At 37.3% G+C, this 20,830-nt stretch overlaps 1 protein-coding gene across 3 annotated transcripts in view; it reads right to left on the bottom strand.

Annotated features, from left to right (window-relative positions):
• Window positions 1–5,646: 5,646 nt before the first annotated feature.
• The window catches only part of pard3aa (par-3 family cell polarity regulator alpha, a), a 363,711-nt gene continuing 348,527 nt past the window's right edge, over window positions 5,647–20,830 (bottom strand). For all 3 annotated transcript variants that reach the window (XM_056738007.1, XM_056738008.1, XM_056738009.1), the window contains 2 exons: window positions 16,039–16,157; window positions 5,647–10,391 (listed from right to left, as the gene is read on the bottom strand). In XM_056738007.1, coding sequence (XP_056593985.1) covers window positions 9,998–10,391; window positions 16,039–16,157 — 513 coding nt within the window. In that variant the 3' untranslated portion in view covers window positions 5,647–9,997. The remainder of the gene's footprint in view (window positions 10,392–16,038; window positions 16,158–20,830) is intronic.

Genomic DNA, 20,830 nt, shown 5'->3' with positions numbered 1-20,830 from the left:
TAACAAGGAAACCTGAAACACCTGGGGAAACTAATTAACATGAAAACTACAAAAGACTACAAACATGGTACGCAAACAGGAAGTAACCTATATGTCCAAAATAACAGAGGAACACAGAACAGATCATAACAACTATTCCTTTAAACTGTCTCTTAAATTAGATATTTTTACCGCATCCAGTGGTGAACAAAATCTGATAGCATATTTATTTGTTTAATGGTTAATTAAACCTTCTGTATAAATATACAACAGTTCAAAAGTTTCACTTATTTACTCACTTATTCATATTTGAAGAGTTTTCATATTTTTACATTTTAGAAAAAAGTGAGCTCATCAGAACCGTGGAATACAGCAAAGGGAACTATGAGAATTATTTGTTACAAAAAAATCAAAACAATAAATAAACGTACTTATTAGCGTCTTCAATGTTGTCATCTTTTGACTAAAATTTGAGGAAATGTTCTCTTGACATTTTATCACGCCACTGCTTGGGGTTTAGATGTTTTTTAACCGTATTAAAGGAGTTTCCATATGGTCTTATTTCATTATATAGTCACTCTTCCATTTCAAAGACATTTAAAAAAATATATATAATGAAAAAGGTTTATTTGTGGAAAATTATATTTTCTTTGTCTATAAAACTAATTTCAGAAATTTAAGCATACACCTTCATGCATGGTGTGTTAAACCTTTTTAAAACAATAAGAAAGTTATAGCTCAGTGTTCAAAACCTTTTGACTGATAGTGTAAATACTAAGAGAAAACTTCTTAAAGCAGTAAAAACATATTTTAATAAATATATACAAATATTTAACATGACGATGTAATAATTAACTGTATAAATTAAATAAACATTACAAATGTTGATAAAGGTCCAATTGCAAATATAGTTTTACTAAACCTTTTGCATTGCATATTACATACATGCAATATATCTAGCTTATATTAAAACAAATGTAATCTTATCCAGTAACATACATGCATTTGTGGTTGCTAAATGTGTTTTGGGACCAATGTAAACACACAACACATATAATTTATTTTATTCCACCAAATTGTTTTCGAAATACCTAAAGCCATTTTGGCTAGACAATTGGACCATATGATCTACAGACATATGCAAGAATGAAAAATGACTGGTCTGTCAGAGCAGATCAATAGATACATTGGGCCTCATCTATTTCAAAGCAAAACTTGGCATTTATCAATATGAACGTGAACGTGAGCGGTTACTGCGATCACATCTCACGACAGGTCTCAGCTTGTGTACGTGAGTTTTGAGATAGGGTGAAGGTCTGTGTACGCTTTACCCTTTTGATTATTCCTGAAAAGGATTAATGACAAATAGAAAGATTAGGTTTTTTTCATTATGTATAACAAATCTAAAAATAGATTATGATGCAATTTCTTATTTTCATTACATTAATAAAGTATATTCCTTTCTAGCCTTATTACATGATCATTAAATTGTTTGAAATCACAAAGTTAACTTTAGTGAAAAAAAACTTTCCTGAGCTTTAAGGCTACTTCTTAGATACTCTACCACAATTAAAATTAAAACTTTAAAAAACCTACAATAATTAATTACAAGTTTACCTATTTGCAAGATGAAAGCTTCGTTGTTTGACAAATATGCATTTTAATGAATACAGAAAACATGCATGCTTTGATGTTTTTTATTTGTGCCATCTGCGATGGGTTGGAAGACAGGCACTGGGTCACAGCTCAAAGTTGCCTGGATTGTGTGGCAGGTTCCAGGCTGGTTTGTGGGGGCTGAAGACCGCTGGTCCTGAAAAATGAATGAAGCAAACATAAAACTGTGTGTGCTTGATTTAAGCAATCTGTAATGCAAGTTAACTAGCATTAGATTTTAAAGCTTTATCCGGCTTAAAACCTGCATCCGTCTCCACCGCAACGGACCATTCTTTCTTCACCTTAATGTAGAATACTGTATAAAAGCATTTGAATATAAACAATATTCTTTATTTGCGCCCTAAAAATGATTGGTAAATGATATCTACATTCGTTTTTACAGTAATGCTTTAATTTAACTTAGTTTAAATTTAAATGCATTATACGACCAAACTAATTTAAAGCAACAACAATAATTTGAGTCTAAAAATAATAGTGAAACACTAATAATAAATTAAAAATACTATTTACAAAATATAAAAAATTCAAACTGGAATTGGGTTCACTACACCAACGCTGTTGACCACAGCAGTGATGTCTTTCCAAACTGTTTATTTAATTCCTTAGATTCCGCTTTTCAATGTTAAACTTTTATTTCTAACATTGAAAAGTTTTAAAAGTTCCTCTTTTTGGCCGAATTAGGTTTCTCAATGTCGCAAAATGTGATATGTAAATTACGATTGATATCAGCCGCCGCATTTCTCAAGGGACGATCAATCATACGATGAGATTGGCGGCATCAGAATGTGTGTGTTTGTCACGAACTGTTCCCCCGCTACCCGTACAGTGACCTGCATCTGTAGCCCACATCTCTGGTACTGGTCTACTGGACTCCCTAAGACGCAAACTGTGTGTCTGGATAGGACAGATATACAAGTAGGCCAGGAGTGAGGCTAACCACAGAGGTTAACACCATTGACATTTTTGCTACAGTTTCACAGTGCATTTGCCAGGGGAGAGCGAGAGAACCAGCTCTTGCTCTTATCTATCTGATGCAGTCCACATGTGTGCAGTCCTGCAGTCCTTCTCTCTCCCTGCTTTTTAAGGTTCATCGAATGTGACCCGGTTTACTCGCCCTCACTGCTGCACAACCACACGCAACGCACCAATTTATACCCCACACCCAAATGTTAAATCGGGCGCATCTTTGCACAGGGGTAGGCAGTGGGTGGGAGGGGAAAGGACGCAGTCCACAATTTGTTTTCAGAGTACTTGCAAGTGGTTTTCCCTGCACGACAGGGACCAAATCCACGCTTGAAATCCTCCCGGCGAGGGACCGGTGCCCCAGAACAGGTTGCTTAAACCAAAACAGGTGACTCATGACTGGTCCTTTTAAACTCAGAGTGGGAGCGGTGAGAAAAAGAAGAAAGTTAAGAGAGAACATATGGGTCATTAGCATTAAGTCATATCGCGCCGACGCATCTGCTTTCCATATCAATGCACTTGCGCCACAACCAGAGCAGCCTCTGAGGGACCTCAGGTTAAGACCACAAAATATACACGTGAAATCAAATCCTTATATTGACAGCACCGGCCTGCTATTGATTAAACAGACCACAGAGGTTTATGGGATGTTACGGGACCGGTGTGGAAAGGCGATTAAGACTCACATAAACACTACGGTGTGAAAAATGAGAGAGCATCTTGGGGCTACAGACACGTTTATGATCCCCGCGGGGTCACCCACCTTTGACTGCACGCTCCGTTAAAGCGCAGGAATCAAGTGCACGCAAGGGATATTATGCCACGTGCGGATAATACTGTAGAACAATTTAAATGGGAAAGGCAAACATGACAAAACGTAGATTTGTGTTGCTCATGTACTGGTGCTTTGGGATTGTGTGGAACAGTGGGACATCGTTTCATACTAAACTATGAGGAATTCATATACGTCTTGAATTGTTTTACATCTAGAAATATACATTTTATTTATAAGTTTCTTTTAAATTAGGTTTGGAGTACTTGCAACCCTGTTTACAAAATGTAAGATGTCTAAATACAGATTCATCCTACTTTTTGGGTGTTTTGGCAATAAACACAATGAACATCAGCATTTTCGCTGCCAATCTTATTATGTGGAAAATGTTAAAAAGCTAATAAAATATAGACTCCTTAAAATGGGTAAAAGGGTTAAAGCGACAGGATTAGCTTGATAACCCTTACAAAAATGCCTATTTTTACTATTTATATACTATTTAAAACTGAAAGTAAGACATTTTTATGTACTTCTCAAAAATACGTAAAACTATTTCATTATACTTTTAAGTATATCTCCATCAAGGGATTAAGTGCAGGTATAGGCCAAATATACCTTTACTTTTCTATCAGTGTAAGTTTAGTATACTTATGTGTAATTTTAAGTATTAGTTTACTATTGTTACACTTAAAGTATAAACTTAAGGTGTAGTTTTATCGACTAAAATGGGCCAATTTCATCCAACATAGTATTGAAATACACTTACAAGTTTACTACTTTTACATTAATATAAGTAAACATACTACATAACATACTTAATATACTGTAAGATAAAGGTATGTAGTGTATTTTAAGTACAAATTGCCGAAATTGATATTTAAATAATGAAAATGCAGTTACAGTACCACTATACAATTTGTGTGTACATTGACAAAATAAATTAGATATTTATTTATCTATCTGCCATACTGTAGAAAGGATGTAAAGGGTGTCCCTTCCTGGGTGTTTAATGGTCAATTTTATGTTAGGTTTTGTTTTTTTAGTTGCATAATTGTTTATTCATGGGGTTGTATGATAAAAGCTAAATATATTTTTTGTGAAATCGTGCCTCTGGAGCACAAAAGCACAGCAGCGATGCACACAACAGAACAGGTTGGTTTAGATTTTGAAGTTGATTCTCTGGAGATGAGCTGAGCTCAGGGCCGCTGTGACTGGGTGTGCATCGTGCTAATATTCTCCTCTCTGCACTTGAAACCCACGTAGAGTAACCCAGCTAGGCTGGGACAGGTTCTGTTCTCCCCTCCTGTGTTCCACGAAAGCTCATCTGTCTTGGTTTCCTGCTGGTTTCTTTCAACTTCTCTTTGACACATCTCTGTGTGTCTCACGCACACACCCACCTCTCTACAGGCTCAAACAGATGGACATTTTCAGTAGGTTTCTTGGCAGTTTCTAGTTTCTATGAGAAACAGGATGAGAGACAACATTCCTAAAACTCTCACCCATGACCTGAACTTCATAAATTTCATCATTACACTTTACACTTCCCTTTAGAGCGCTTGCCAGCTGTGTCGTAACCAGCATTAATGTGATATATGGTATCAGAAATAGATTTACATGGGGGACGGGCCTGCTTATCTCTTCCTCTTTCTTTTTTTTTTGACTTCTCCACTCCTGAAATGTGCTCACCATAGCAAGAGAACAAAGGCTAAAATTTACTTCTCAGCATCCGGCATTTTTCAACTCTCAACTTTTCCTGAAAACTGATACTGAGGGTTCTGAGCCAAAGTGATCATCAGTGAGAAATAAATGTTTTTTTCTGTGGTTTTAAATTCTTCACGTGGCGAAGAACGATCTCCACACATTGAATATGTGAAATAGGGAACATTGCAATGTGGTTGTCAAATGGTGAACCTCAAAAAAATCGTCTTCGGGTTCATGTTTCATAAATGAATGCCGTTTATCAAAATACTTTTTATTTCGAAGAGTGTGTTAGAATGAAAACATGCTTTCGAAAGCCATGTGTAAAACCAGATGTGATGCTTGAAAAAAATTGTAGTTCACTGCGTATCAACAAACTCCAAAATAGCATTAAACTTTTTACTAATGTATGACATTTTTAGTGTAATTCAAAAAGTGAGTAAACATTATAATAATCAATGATCAAACAATAATAACAACACAAAGCAACTTGCATTTGAAACTATTTGAAATAATGTTTATTGACCTAAACAAAGCCCAATAATGACAAACACTTATGCTTACTGTAAACAGAATGAAGAAACTGTTTATTGAATATAGATTTGATATGTACAGAGAAGCTTTGTGTACATTTTGAACACATTAGGTAAAAACTGTGTGTAAAAAAACATATGCACTCATACAGGAGCTATCAGAACACCATTGTACCTATGAAATACATAAACAAAGATCATACAAATACATTAAAATGTGCAGATTAGCAGAATCCTTGATTAAAACAAATGCTGGATCATGAGGAAAAAATCAAAAGAAGCAATCATTTCATTGTAAAAATATGTGCATTTGTACGACGATAATTTTCAACATATAAAAACATCCCTTTTCACACACAGGCACTTCCCATCAAAAACATCTTACGTATACAACCTTATATAAAATAGATAAGCAGCCAGCACCACGCACGTAAAAAAGGTTGTGAAAAATAGCTTCCACCTTTCTGTTCATAGATTCAATACTAGAGTACATCATGTTGTACCACAGAACCGATAAGTGTCTAGGGAGGAGGTACCGAACCCTCAGAGAGCAGGAAGCTTTCCCTCATTGCTCGGTGTACAGAAAAGACGTACTGAATGTTTCCACGATAAACGGATGCGAGACAGAGAGAGACGCCAGGAGGACTTGTGTTCCAAACTCTCTTTGAGAGACTTGGAGGAAAGTACATCGGTCAATGGGCTTGGCCTTCCTTTTTGTGAGAGCTTATTGCACTTTTTCAGCTTTCGCTCTTGAAAATGTGGCCAAGTGTTTTATGTTCCTGCCAAGATACAGTTCATAGACAAGAGGGACTTGTGTTACAGGCACTAGTGATACACAATCTCATACAAAACCCACACACAAACACACATACTGTACAAACGGATATCAAAAGTCACATTTGTTAGATTTCTGAATTAATAGTTAAAAAAACCTGAATTTAAAGGAACAGTTCGGCCAAAAATGAAATTCAAATGTGTTGAAGGACTGCGTTACTGTTTTATAACAACTCCAAAGGATATGCTTTGAATTATGTTCAAACCTTTCTTCTTTTTTGCCAAGCTCCAAAATAAAAACACCATAAAAGTCCAGACGTAGTCTAATTTAAGAAGTTGTTTGGTAAAAATCTTGCTCACTGCCTTGATTCAACTTTTCTATTTATGACACACCACAGTCAATGCCATTTGAGGTCATTGTGTTGTCCAGGGGCTGGAATCACAAAAATTAAGTGTTTAAGATTTTTTTTGAAAACTTCTTTAGAAGGAACATTCTTACAAACTTCCTATAAATGTGTCTTAAAGAAGCTGTATGAAATAATTTTACTGTATTAAATGAAAACAATACCTTAGCATGCTTCCTAAATGTCTACGAACATATTAAGTTCATTGATTGGTTTGTACAAAAAAAAATGCTATAGCCAGTTATTCCACTCTGAAATGTGTATTCCGTGCCGGGTTCCTCATTTATAAAATGTTGTAAATGGGACTTTACGACCATTTCTCAAAGTGCGTACATGTAATTCATAGAACGAACGTACGCACAGAAAACGTGTGTACGCCTCCACATCAGATGTGAAATCTATAAATCGCAAATGATCGTGAAATTTTGCGCAGCTGAACAGTTTCAGATTTCCATCTTTTAATGATGTCTAAATACTGTCATTGATATATGAAAAAGCACCTGACAACGTCCAAATTATAAACAAGCGGTAACAATGACTTATATTTCCAAAAACCTCCAGCACTCGGACAAGCAAAAGTGCGTACGTCTGCTCAGACCCTGATGTGGCGCTAAGAACTTTTCCAGGTCAAAGATCGTTTCTATAAATACGGACGTTTTCCATTAATTTTCACTCTTTACGATCAAATCTGTGCGTACGTACATTTTATAGATGAGGCCACATAATGTCTGTTTTAGTTTTATTTTGTGTGACCCCGCCCACGATTTACCCACTAGTGTATTTCAACAGCTTGGTTGCCAGTTGCCAACAATCACAGCATATTGCAGCAAACAAACAATCTGGGTCAGAGCAGATTCCTCCCTTTCCGGTACAATTACGTTGCAAACTTAGAAAGAATAACTATATTATTTTTCAACTTACGAAGAGTAATATACAATCTTATTACAGTTATGAAAACGAGAGCAATATGGCCCGTAAATGCGACCACTGGAGGACGCAATCTCTGAAACCAGCTGCTGATTGAGTTAAACTTGCAAACAACAAAACCACTGCAAACTTATTAATGATCAGATAAACTTAGTGTTTGCAAGACTTGATGCTTTCCATTACGCTCCTGTAAGTGTCTGGCAACCCCTTGATATTTTGTATTTGCACCGCTACGTGTCAATATTACATACGGCTCCTTTAAGAACAGTTTTGTGAATCTGTGCTCAGATGCACAAAGTTTGAAAAAACCTGTTTTAAATGTAACTCTTTGTATTAAAAAATTTAAGAGTTCAATTTTATGGTCGACTTTTAATATTTAGATTTTTTTGGAGCGTGACCGAGCCTGGTAACTATCGACAGTCCCTTCATGGTAAAAAAGCGTGTGATCTTTCACCTTTATAATGAAATTGAGCGAATGATGACAGATGTTAAATTATTAGGTGAGCTATTCCTTTAAACAGGTTTATAAAGTATCCGTGGCTACTGGCGGTCGAGCTGTAACCTGAGCTTATTGTGGAACATGTGCGCGAGCAACTGCCCATTTACCTGCACGATATATGAAATAGTGGAACAGATCTGGCATCTGTGTCACTGAAACCAAAGACAGTTTGTATTGGGAATAAGGTCAGAGAGTCACATCCATGCTTGATGTGTCTAAAAGCAATGAGACACTTGAGCACACTATACTGTAAATCACAAATACATAAGCGGTTAAATTGACTCTGGTTACTTTAATATACATACGCTAATGGCCTCACTAGTCTCATCAGTGCATGTTATTTAAAGGGACAAAATCAAAACAATTAAACGTCAAGCTTGCTTACAGTTTAAACTAGGAAACTTTTTAACCAATTATACATTTTTTTTTACTTAATCACCACAAATGGTAAATTCCAGGGCTGGGATAGATGACCATTAGACAGGATGAGATCTTTAGATTGCCACAAAATAGAGGAACAAGCTGAGGACAGAACTGATAATGAGGTGGGTGGGCGGTGTCACATGATGTGCAAGTGAGATGTATGACGGGTTAAAGAGATTTCAGCAGCAGATACCTGCGGGGTTGTGAGGTCATGATATGGCCATCTAGTATAGCTAGACACTGCGTACATCACCTGTACACATGATACATACTCTTTTTCCCCTCAAAATGTCATTACTGTACAGTGAAAACAATAATAATACAGTATATCATTCAAATTATTAAGTAGTTATACATCCCGGTAGTATCTGTTGTAGTGCCTGTTAATTTACACTCATCTTATTTAAAAAAAAAGTAAAAGAAAACTTGATTACAGTAATATTAACTGTAAAATAGTAACAAGAAAATTATGCAAAAAAGAAACTTCACAAGTGAAATTTCATTGATTATTTTTTTGTGTCATTTTACTGTTCAAAAGTTTTGAAAAAGTTTTTTTGTCGACAGACCTGTGGTTTGGGCCAATGCGGTCACGGCGACCCGAGTTCACTTCCCTTCACAAGTCTTTTGCTGAACCCGCTTCCCTGTCCCAACAAATGTTGTTAAATCACTATAAATATAATAAAAAAATATATATATTATAAAATAAAATACTTTTTTTATTCATATTCTAGTGAATTATCTCTGAAGTCTGAGAAGCTTTATTTAAACAACATTGAAGGAATTTTCATCCATTATGGGCTCTTATTGGCTGTTTTTCTTTTGTATATGGTGTAACCCATCCTTTTCAAAGAAAAAGTGAATCACTTTCATTCATGTTGGCACTTTTGTCTACAAGCATGATTTACAACATTTACGCCTTCATCCTTGTGTTTCAAAACTCCTGAACAGTATTGTGAGTATTATTTTTGGAGTGAAGTATGAACGGCTCTTGACAGGTTGCATGCGATTCATGGATACTTGCTAAAACCCATGATATGTAGGTCACAATACTGTGGGAACAGTCATGCATCAAAGCCTCAGGCAGGCTGTCATGTCAAGCCAAGGCCCCACCAAGTGTCATAAGACCAATGTATTCAAGACCAACGCATACACCTGTCAAAGGCGAGGACTGGAGATGAATGGCAGACAAAGATCTTCAGTGTGTACAAATTTCAATTCATATAAACGATAGAAAACAAGAACCAGGGTTCAAAAATGACAACCAATTACCCAGAATCCTCCAGCTAGTCAGTTTCGTCTCTCCACACACGTTATTGCTGTGATACAGTTTGTCTTTCTTGGATCTCTTGTCTCAGGAGTAGAAAGGACGGCCCTTCTCAGGGGTCTGTAAGCGGTTGAGCCGAGCGAGTTGAGTGGGCGACGGGGGCACATCTTGTCGATACGGTCCTTTTGGTGTGGTGGGAGCGGAGGTCTGTAGCTGGCTTGGTGTCTCCTGCATAGTGGGGAGCTTGGTTTTCGCCTCCTGCTCCTTTCGTCTCTGCTCCTGTCTCAAGAGCTCTTGGGTCTCCAGGAGTACACGAGCGTTCATGCCCGTGGAGACGGCGCCTAGGTAGCCATTGGTATTGCGGGATCCCTGGTAACTGGAGTAGCGTGGGTTTTCTTTGGCGGTCTGAAATCCCTCGCCAGGAGGGTAGACTTTATCCCACGAGTCTTGAGATACTGTACTGGGTTTTTTACGAGGTTGCCTGTGAGGAACAGAGATGAGGGATTTAACAGACGAAAGTAAATATTGAACTTCATTTTGGCCCATTTTTACGAATGCCTTTGCCAGATATTTTGACCAATGTTTCGGTGGATTTGTGTCCATACAGTGAAAGCCAATGTCGGAAAAGGTTGTTTGGTTACCAACATTCTTCAAAATATCTTCTTTTGTGTTCTGCAGAAAAGTCATACGAGATTGCAATGACATAAGTATTAGTAAATGACGAAAGAATCTAAACTAAGATAATTTGATAGACTTGAGGTAGTGCCTTTTGAATTAGGCCAAAGGAAACTACCTAGCAACCACTCAGCACACCATAGCAACACACTAAAATACACCCACAACACATGAAAAAACATGTTCCTATTAATGCATTTAGCTTCTGTTATTGAGTTCCACTAATACTTAACATCAGGATGGTAATGACAGATTCAGTGTCCACCCATATGAGCCAATCCACCGTGTAACCGTTTGACAGACCGTTAGGGTTAGAACGTCTAAAAATGGGGAAGCGTCAGTCATTGTGGGGATGTCCATTGAAAGCATCTTTACTTTGAACCGTTATTAAGGCCCATTAAGTTGGGAATGTGGAGTAGCTTACATGCCACATCCCTGTGGCTCCCAGCTAAATGAAGCCCGACGTACACCTCGGTGGCCTTGCACGCTTAAAAGCCTATGTGCTAAAAACTGTGTGTGCGCTTCTGTGAGGATTTCACACATGGCCTCACACACGAGAGAGCAGGAATGCTTTGAGTGCTTTCAAAGGTACATACATCAGCGTCCTGGAATCCTTCAGAATTGGTGCTGGGATACCCAGATTTTTTCTTTGTTTTTGAAGAAAAACGAATCATATTTAAATATATCCATTCTTTCATAACAATTTATCAGAGCAAAGGTAAGCGGTTCTCATAATAGTTGTTTGTTACGGGTGGTTGCCGGGGCATCGCAATACAGTTGCTAAGGCGGTTCCTCATTTCTGTTTGTTGCACAAACGGCATGAGACAAGTTATGTAACAAGCTTGAATACTTGGGGGAAATGATTTGGAACAAATGCCTAATGCTAAGTATGAGCAATTATAATTGCGATCTTGCCTTGGCAAGCATACTTTGTACATCCGAATATAAAGGTTACAGTCAGTGGGGTTTGGAAATGAATACATATTATGTTCATTTCCGTGGAGGGCGTGAAATTTAAAGTCAAAGGCTACGAACCTGCTTTTACTTCGAAGTGAAAATTGGATGGAGCTTTCTGGGATCTGTGAATTGAGGTATTTTGTTCTGCTTTTGTATCTGTACTGAATATAGAAGTGTGAGCCGTTCATGAGATAAGACCGCATGAGCAGAAAAACATGGCACTTCTCACGCACGTACACGCCAAAAATGTGTTAGTGTGGAGAATTATGTACGTTTCTACCTCACTTTTACAAAAAACTTGTACGAAGATTAACAGACTGGGACTTTAACAACATACACTAACTATCATGTTCTTCCAAATCTTTTTATCTTCATATTTTGTGATTAAAAATATCACTATTAAATCAATATTATTAGTGACCATTTATGTTTGTCATTGGGTTTGGCAAAAATCGAACCAATTAAAAGTATTTCAATTTCCTGAAAAAACGTGAATTTGGACATCTGAAGTTTCGGAAGGAGAGTTATTTTTGGATAATTTTGTGGTGAAAACACGTATTAATTTCAGGTTTATTTGAAATATACATTATTTTTTTTGTAAATTATTGTAACTAAATTACAGTGAATGTTTCTGAACCGTGTATTTAATTATACAGTCATAACACATACTGGGTCCTAATACTAATATTATATATATATATATATATATAAATATATATATATTAAATATTAAATTTGTCAAATCAAAACACAGGAAGGGCAGATAACAGCAAAGAAGTATGTGCTGAGAAGCGGTTTCATGATGCCTAAGTATCTAAAACACAGCTGTTGTGCAACCCGGTTTATCAAAATGATAATGCACATACACACACAGAACAATATTATCTCAACACCTTGAGTAATGTTTTCTATTTGTTAACAACAAGCAGAACGAGACGATGGAATGTGGGATCATCATCTTATCTTTGTGCGCCCTCATGCATGTGTCGCATTGTAACTTGCAGCTGTTGCGTGAAGCTGCGGCCTGTTTCACATGACTACCATTACTTCTAATCAGCGTTCACGTGGCTTATCTGACTTATTCTTTGCTCCTCTCTCTCCTCTAATCCACCTCCCAAACCAGAATCCCTTCATTAGCCAAGTGCTAAATCTGAACCCATAGGGTAAACACATAGTTGTATCCATATAAAGCTGACTTATTATCCATGTGGCTGTTGATCAATTCAAGCTGCGCTGTGATTGGTGGAGCTCATCTGAGGGGTGGAATTCCGCTAAGACTTTACACCGCTAATGAGGGCGCGCCTCTGACGCATCCAGGGGTTATTTCACATAGGCTTGACCTCGCTTGACCAGTGCTATGAGATTATGGGGCGGAATGCGCATCAAAGGGCCGCGGGTCGAGCAGAGGTTCCCTGGGGAAAGCGTCAGAGCCTGTCGAGGGTTTCCTCTGAAACCCAGTCGGTGTTTTCGTCTGAAGTGCGACCGATATAGACAGAAACACTGATAGTGCTTAAGGCAGGGAGAAATAATGGAAGCTGATTGGTCGCATTGATTTGCTGTCATTATGTCCACGTCCTGTGGAGTCGTGAATGTCAACCTCTCTATCGACCCACAGAATTCCTCTGCAGTCTTGGAAAGAGGCGAGTGAGGGAGAAAAATACAAGAATTGGGATTGTTGACCTTATGTAGTGTGTGCCGGGCTTAATCATTGCTTGAGGGGACTAAATCTGTAATTGTATATATCCTGGTTACAACCATCCCTACAGCCAATCAAAACAAGATTCAGGCATGTAGGTGAGAATAGACACACACCGACATGTTCAATAAAAACTGTTACGATATCTGCAGAATACAACGTGATACTCTTGAAAATAATAATTATTAGTTATATTCTATAATTATTATTTGTATTAAAATAATAAACGTGCTGTATCTTTCAATAGTGATGATACTAATGTTCAAAAATAAAACTTAATAATTAAACTTTAATGGCCAGATCGCACTAGGTTGTATGTTTACTTGAACAAAATATAATAAAATATTCAAATAAAATATTAGAAATATAGCCTTTAACGTGTGGCACAAAAACTACAGGCTATATGAGTTTGAATAAAAGTCTTCTAATCGAATAATGAATCGTCTACTATAAGTGGACAGTCTTAATAACAGCAGTTACCGAAAAAGCCACAATAATCATGTAAGCTGCTGTCTGTCCATCCTGATGGATGACAACTTTGAGTGGAATCCCGGAAAATAAATATATGGACTCTAACCAATAAAATAGGTTTACTCGCACGTGACTTGTATTAACAAAGTTCCGTCCGTCTCGAAATATTGCGATTTGAATGCAAACCGAACCAAGATGCAATCACAACATTGTAGCGATTTAACCCCCAGTTTCGGAACAAAGTGAACGATCTACATGTCTGAAAACACCCTAAGGCCCGCTTCACATTTCACGTCTTTTCCACGCGCAAATTTGTTTATATAAAATGTAGACACATGCGTAAATAGGGGGCGACGCGCATGCGGTAGAGCATGCACATTTTTCTTTGTGCTTCAGCACCGCTGCGAGATGGAAATAGTTAAACTTTTTGTAGACCGGGTCATTTGAAGAGACGCGGTTTTAACGCGAAATGTGAATCGGGCCTAACAGTGTAACTCCAAGGCGACGAAATTAACTCTTTCACCGCCATTGTGGAGTTATTTCGTCATTTATAAAAAAAGCTTCCCCGCCAAAGACGATTTTTTACGGCAATCAGTGTTTGTACTGTTGTACAGCAGTTGGCGCTATTACACACCTTACTGTGAGCCATTAAAGTTGGGTGAAAATGTTAAAAAACACTGGTGTAGGCTGGCAACTTTTTTTAAAGAGGCTGGCGGCGAATGAGTTAAGATGAGCTCTTTGAAACCAACCGCCCAGAAGACCCTAGCAACCGCATAGCAACACTCAGACACCACCCCTGTTGTCACGGAGGCAACTTTAAGTTGTTTTTAGTTTTCTGCTGTGGTTTAAATAATGATTCAAACTTTATCAGCAGAGCCTGCAGGCTTTTCCCCTTTCAGTTAAGTATGTAAAGCTCAAACGCGGGATTTTTCCTTCTGCTCTCTGTTGCCTGGATGCTTTGCATGAACTATAAGGCAGATTAAGAAGATACCAATGCCTGCAAGTAGAAACGCTGATATCAAACACAGCCCGCGGGCGAGATTCTAAGCTTTATTGACATTTATGACAAATATGCAAAGGGAAGGGGAAGAAAAAAAGAGAGAAGATAAAAACAGATGGGAGGGATGGGACCGATATCCACCCAGAGAAAAAAATGGAGCCCTATAGACTGGGGTTGCCAAGATAAACTTCCCTCAACAAACAGGTTCACGAGCAGATCTTTTTAAGGTTTAGGAGGGGCACATTCTCTCAATCCTACGAGAATAAAGCCAGACCTTGGTGCAGTTTTTGAAGGCTTAAACAGGACCAAGCACATGACAAAAGGCTGACTTCAGTTGAGAAATGCCACTGAGGTCAGAGAATGTGTGCGAGACGTGAATATGAGACGGCATACATATTTGTTTTGTGGTCATAATTTGGATTGATTTATTAATGGATTGTTTTGAAGAGACCGTTCCAATATTGTCATGTTATCAGCATGTCTAGATGTATTGTGATCATTCTAGTCCATCGTCTGTTTAATAACAACAAAATCATACAAAATAAAAACAGCAATGTAAAAGACTTTATGACAAGACACATGAAGACTGTCACAAAAATCCAAGTTTTCACAATTCAAGTTATCCCAAAAATATAAATAATTTTTGAACTTTCCTAAATACATGCAGAAATATTACTATTGTACTGCTTAAAAGGTGATATGAACTTGTTTTCTTTGCAGTATTAAGAAAAAAACGTATTTTATGTTATTTTGACCTGTTTCTCTAGTTTTCATTTTCTGCAAATAAATGCAAATATATTTTTATTTTAAATTTGGAAGAAATATTGTTAGTGGTTCACAGCATGAAAAGAAAACGATAATTTCACCTAAATGCATACCTATGAATAGTAAATTGAACATAATTGAGAAATGGTCTCTTTATTCTTTTTGATTTTATTTTTTAAGTAGATTTAATAACATGGTACTGTGTTATTTACACAATACATAGAAAAATGTATATGTGTCCAAAAATTGTTTAAACTGTTTTTAATGCACAATAATTGTGTTAAACTAGAACTGGCTTCAAATATATATATATTTGTATATATAAATATAAATGTGTGTATATATATATATATATATATATACACACACAAATATATATAAATATTATAATAAATGTGTATATATATACATATTCAAATGTCTATACTAAATGTACATTATATAACTTATAATACTTGTATTCTCATTTAGCATTATTGTAAAGGACAGATTGTTTGGTAAACATATGTAATCTGAGATATTGCGTGCTTGTCTTTTAGTTGTATAAATTGTGGCTTCACTTACCGTGGTAAGGAATTGTATTGCCTCTGGGCTTGTGTGAAGGAGTCCTCTCTCTGTCTCTGCACTTGGGTCTCCACAGAAACCGAGTGGCGTCCAGTGGGTCCGTAAGACCCTGCACTGGCCTGAAACATAAATACACACATTCATGCTACACACAAACAGTCTGGAATTCACAGTTCTGAAGCGGAAATTCACCCAAAATCATTGAGGTTTTCTTCTTATTTGTAAGCGACAGGTTCAGATTATAAGCAGGTGTTTTGGTTGGTGTTGGCCACATTAACGGAGTTAACAAGTCTAAAATATTTAACAAGCACAGCATCCTTTCAAAATGTGTGGTGAGGTTGGGCTCTCATAATTGTTAAGGGACACTTGATCATAACCGATTCTTCACCAAACGCAAGGTGTGCTAATGAGAGACGTGACTACCATGCCTGAGCACAGTCTCCTGTCTAACAAACAAGCAACCTTTGCAAAAATGATGTTTTAATTCACAAACTGAAAAAAGAGCCCATGGTTTCGGTGAAAAACAAAGAATTGGGCGGTTTTACCTGTGATGAAGAAAAGCTTAATATCCACCGAGACGCACTTTAATATTTAAAGGCATCAGCAAATTGCAAGCTAGTAACATGTTAAGCCAAGAACAGAGAAGAGAAAATGAATTTTTATTGCGAGCCAGAAGCAACAATGAGGTAATTATTCACAGAGAAGAGATGTTTTAATGAGATTTGGGCTCGGGAAGAAACCGCCACAAACAAAAATCAGGTGTGTGCGGTTGAGAGAATCATGTACACACTGTCATTTATTTCTTAAATGTTTAAACCTGTTTACAGGTGTAGTTTGGTTATTTGCAGTACTGACTGATATTCTATCAAATGGAATTCGTCTTGGGTCACCATTGACCCCAACAGTAGGACAAAAGATTACTAAAGGAGTCAATGTGACCCAAAACGGCTTAGTTAAAATCTTTCATTAAAATATCTAACAAAGAAATGTATACAGATTTGTAACAACTGGAAGGTAAGCAAATGGTGACAAAAAAAAAACATTTTTGGATGAACTATTCCTATTAGGAATGTGTATAATTTTTAAAAGGAAATAAATAAAACAACCTTTCAAACAGATTCAACATCTTTGCACTAAAAACCCCTTGTACCACTCTAAACCCATGCCATTGGTTTAGCCAATATCGCCACCCAATCAGGCCTTACAGACTATAATTTTATGCTTGTTGCAAAGAAATTTTGATAACATTTTTTCCCGGTAATCGATACCAAAAGACAGAGAAAACAACAATGCAAGCCCACCTGATCAAACAAGTGTGTGGAGACAAATATAATTATGAAATCATGTCCGTAGTAATTCTAAGCCGAAAAAGAGACCTGAAACAGCTGGACACATTGTAAAGGTAGCCAGACCTCCAAATCACAGATAATCGTTACAATTACTGTGCTGCGTGACCCGTGAGCTTTTAATATCAAAGACGGGTCGGGCTGGAGGTGCAGATGGGGGTCAGTGCACACACATGCGTTACCGCCATGTGCAACAATGTTTACTGCACTATACACTCCAACATATGGATTTCATTTTTAGCTGATGCACTTAACCGGGTGAACGACGAAGGGAGAGAAATATTAAATGTAGCTGCCAAAGCGACAGAAAACAGAAGGAGACAAAAAAGAGAAGGAATATAAGAAAAATAAGAGGGATTTTGGAAATGAAGGCTCGTTTTAATTAGTTATACATAAGTTAGTTTACATAACTACATTTATAAAAAATAACCCAGTTCAAATGTTTACATACAGGTGATTCATAATACGGAAGCAGAGTTTTACTGATATTGTAACTTAGATTTAATTTTACGTACATTTTTAGCTATTTCGTTATATGCTTTTGTTATTTTATTATTTATTTGTTTGTGTATATTGTAGCTGTCTATAAGTTTATTTTTAATTGAGGTTTTGTTTATTATTATAGTTTTAGAGCCTTAAACGAAACGAAAGATTTAAGTGTTGCCTCAGATATAAACTGAAATAAGTTTTTCCCAATAATTTTTAGACTAACAATTTTCCTACTTTTAATTTAAATAAACTAAAATAACCTTGTACTGTACAGTTTCACCTGAACAATTACAGTTTTATGTTTGTAATATATTTGTAGAAGAAAAATGCATAGTCAACACCTGTTCACTAGTGACTGTGTGATGTTGAGATCCATTTTTTACACTTCTTACAATCAAGAAACTCATACACAACTATTACGGTTGATCAAGAAGTCATTTTTCGAAGTGTATTATAATTAAGAAAGAGGATGGGAAAACAGATTTTGTTGAGATAACTATCTTATGAACTTTTACACCAATCAATTAAGAGTAAGAACAGTACATACAAAATATTATACTTTATAAGCTGTGAGTCTTTATCTCTGTTTTGGGGTCATTAAAAGGGTCCGAGGTCTCGACAAAGACCCGGGGAAAGTGGCTATAGCTGGTTTTTAAAACATTTAGTTCTCCTGCCCATTGTAGGTAATCTCAATTCCATCATCTAACTCTTAATCTACTGAACAGATTTTCAATGGTAGGAAGGCAATACACAGACTGCACAGGAGACACAATAATCTCGACCTGCAGTGGATTTATCTGCCCACCGCTGTCTTATTATCATCATGCGCTACTGTTCTATTCTTCAGTATCCCTAAGCTTACAGAGCGTCTCCTCAGAGGTGATTTAGCATCTAGAGATAACCTTGTCTGACCAACGGCCATGATGGGTGGAACCTGCGAGGACATGAATTCTCTTATCCCACATCGTGGAAATAATATCTGGTTTCATTCGCTGCTTAAATAGAAAAATAAAAACACATCAGTTTCCCTGAATGCAGAAATCTGTGGCATTCTTTCTAACCACAATGGCGCTCACCAGCACTGAGATTCTCGTAAAGAGAAGCAAAGCACGTAAATAGGGCTGTAATGAAAGTAGTTATGTGGGATCCAGGCACCAGCATAAAACTTCCTTCCCTCCGACCATCCTAACAAAAGATTGACTTTTATTGGCCGAGACTGGATGGCAAGAAACACTCTCTTTATAACAAACATCTGGAAAAGCCCTTCTGAAAGTCACAGCAGAAGAGATGGGTGTGATATACAAGGACGGAATAACAAGACAAGTCTAATTGTCTGGTTACCGGTGGAGATCTGTGGCAGGTTTTGGCCACGGGGCGGTTATCAGCGATCTGGGATGGCAGCGTGGAAAAACCTGACAACAGCTTTCTTTCAGTCCTGGGGGAATTATGAACGCAGGGAACGCACCTTAATCACGCTTCTAATGTGCACCATGTGCTGTCAGAATTCACGCTGGCGCACTCAGACATTTTTCTTCATAAAACAATGAAAGGCGTTTGATGTAAAGTTGGGGAGTTTTGCCACATAGCAACGTATTAAAAAAGCAATCAATCATTGTTTCGAGCCACTTAGATGTTTTTGTTGCACTTCAGGGATGCTTTCCAATGATGTGTGGATGTACAGCATTTATAATCCAAGCTATAAATAACAACCTGCTAAAGAAACCTCAATGAACATTGAGCGACTGTAAGTAGACTGGAATATATTTAATGATATGATATAAAATGATATTTATATGACGCTCTGAATCACCATTCTATGCATCCAATATGTGGTATTCATGGTTTTATGTCCAAAAAAATTGGGTCATATTCCAATTTTGATCATGTAAATAAAACATTATGTTCTGTTGAACAAAAAATAACCAAATCTAAAAAACATGGCATTACCATAGTGCTGTTTTCATACACGCGTTCCATGTCATGTCTTCAGGCGTCTGGTGTGACATCACAGCTGTGCACCCAAACAAATTTATGAATGCTCTCGGAGGACTGTGATTATGTTATGACACTTTTATAACATCATTATATCAAGCTTGCGACAGGGGGATCAACAAGACTGTTATGGCTACAAACGCCTCCCCTGCGCTCTCTGACACTGTTTAACCATCATTCTCTCAAACCCGCAGCTACGACCGACGGCTGTTTATTTCTACAGGCCAACAGGACCACAGCGCCGGCTGGACCGCCAAGACTGTAAATCAACGTCAAATCTGTTTGTATTCGCTTTGATGGAGAGTGTGTGATTCTAATGCGATCCAGGGACGGAGCACCTGGACCACCAGATCTGTATTTCGAGAAGTAAAACAGTGTTTTTAACATGGCCGCGACCACAATGACATCTCTGTAGTTCAGGATGGCGGTGTTCAATGAGCTACAGTATGGAATTGAACATTTATTTAAGCTCATGTTGTTCCAAAACCTGTACGACGTTTTCTCTGAGGAACCCTTAAGATTCTTTACACTTGACATTTTTGAGAAGTTTGAGAACCAAAAAATGTCTTCTCTATGAAGAACATTTTGCAGCATCTTTATTTTAAAGAGTGCGTTGTATGGCAGACAGCCTAAGTCACCATTTGCATCCATTTGCTGCTGTATACAATCAAAGTGAAACATGTAACATGATATCCTCAGTCACCATTCAAAGACGACAACAACTTGAGGGCACGTACAGTATATGATGACAGATTTTTTAAGTGAACTATCCCTCGAAACTAACATTTTGCCTCTTCAAACTTATTTGATTACATCTTTGGTTTTCAGTTTGACCAAAGCAGCCAAGAATGTGTCATCCCTGACACATTAGCCCAAACACCTCTCTGCTTTTGTTTGACACAAGCTTTTAGTGCGTTAATTACTGTTTATTACTTGTGTCAATAACACAGCAGCTCGCACACCAA

The sequence above is a fragment of the Triplophysa dalaica genome, chromosome 23, assembly GCF_015846415.1.
Source record: "Triplophysa dalaica isolate WHDGS20190420 chromosome 23, ASM1584641v1, whole genome shotgun sequence".
In the NCBI taxonomy this organism is placed as follows: domain Eukaryota; kingdom Metazoa; phylum Chordata; class Actinopteri; order Cypriniformes; family Nemacheilidae; genus Triplophysa; species Triplophysa dalaica.
Note: the sequence above shows the minus strand (reverse complement) of the source record. Positions and strands in the feature narration are given on the sequence as shown.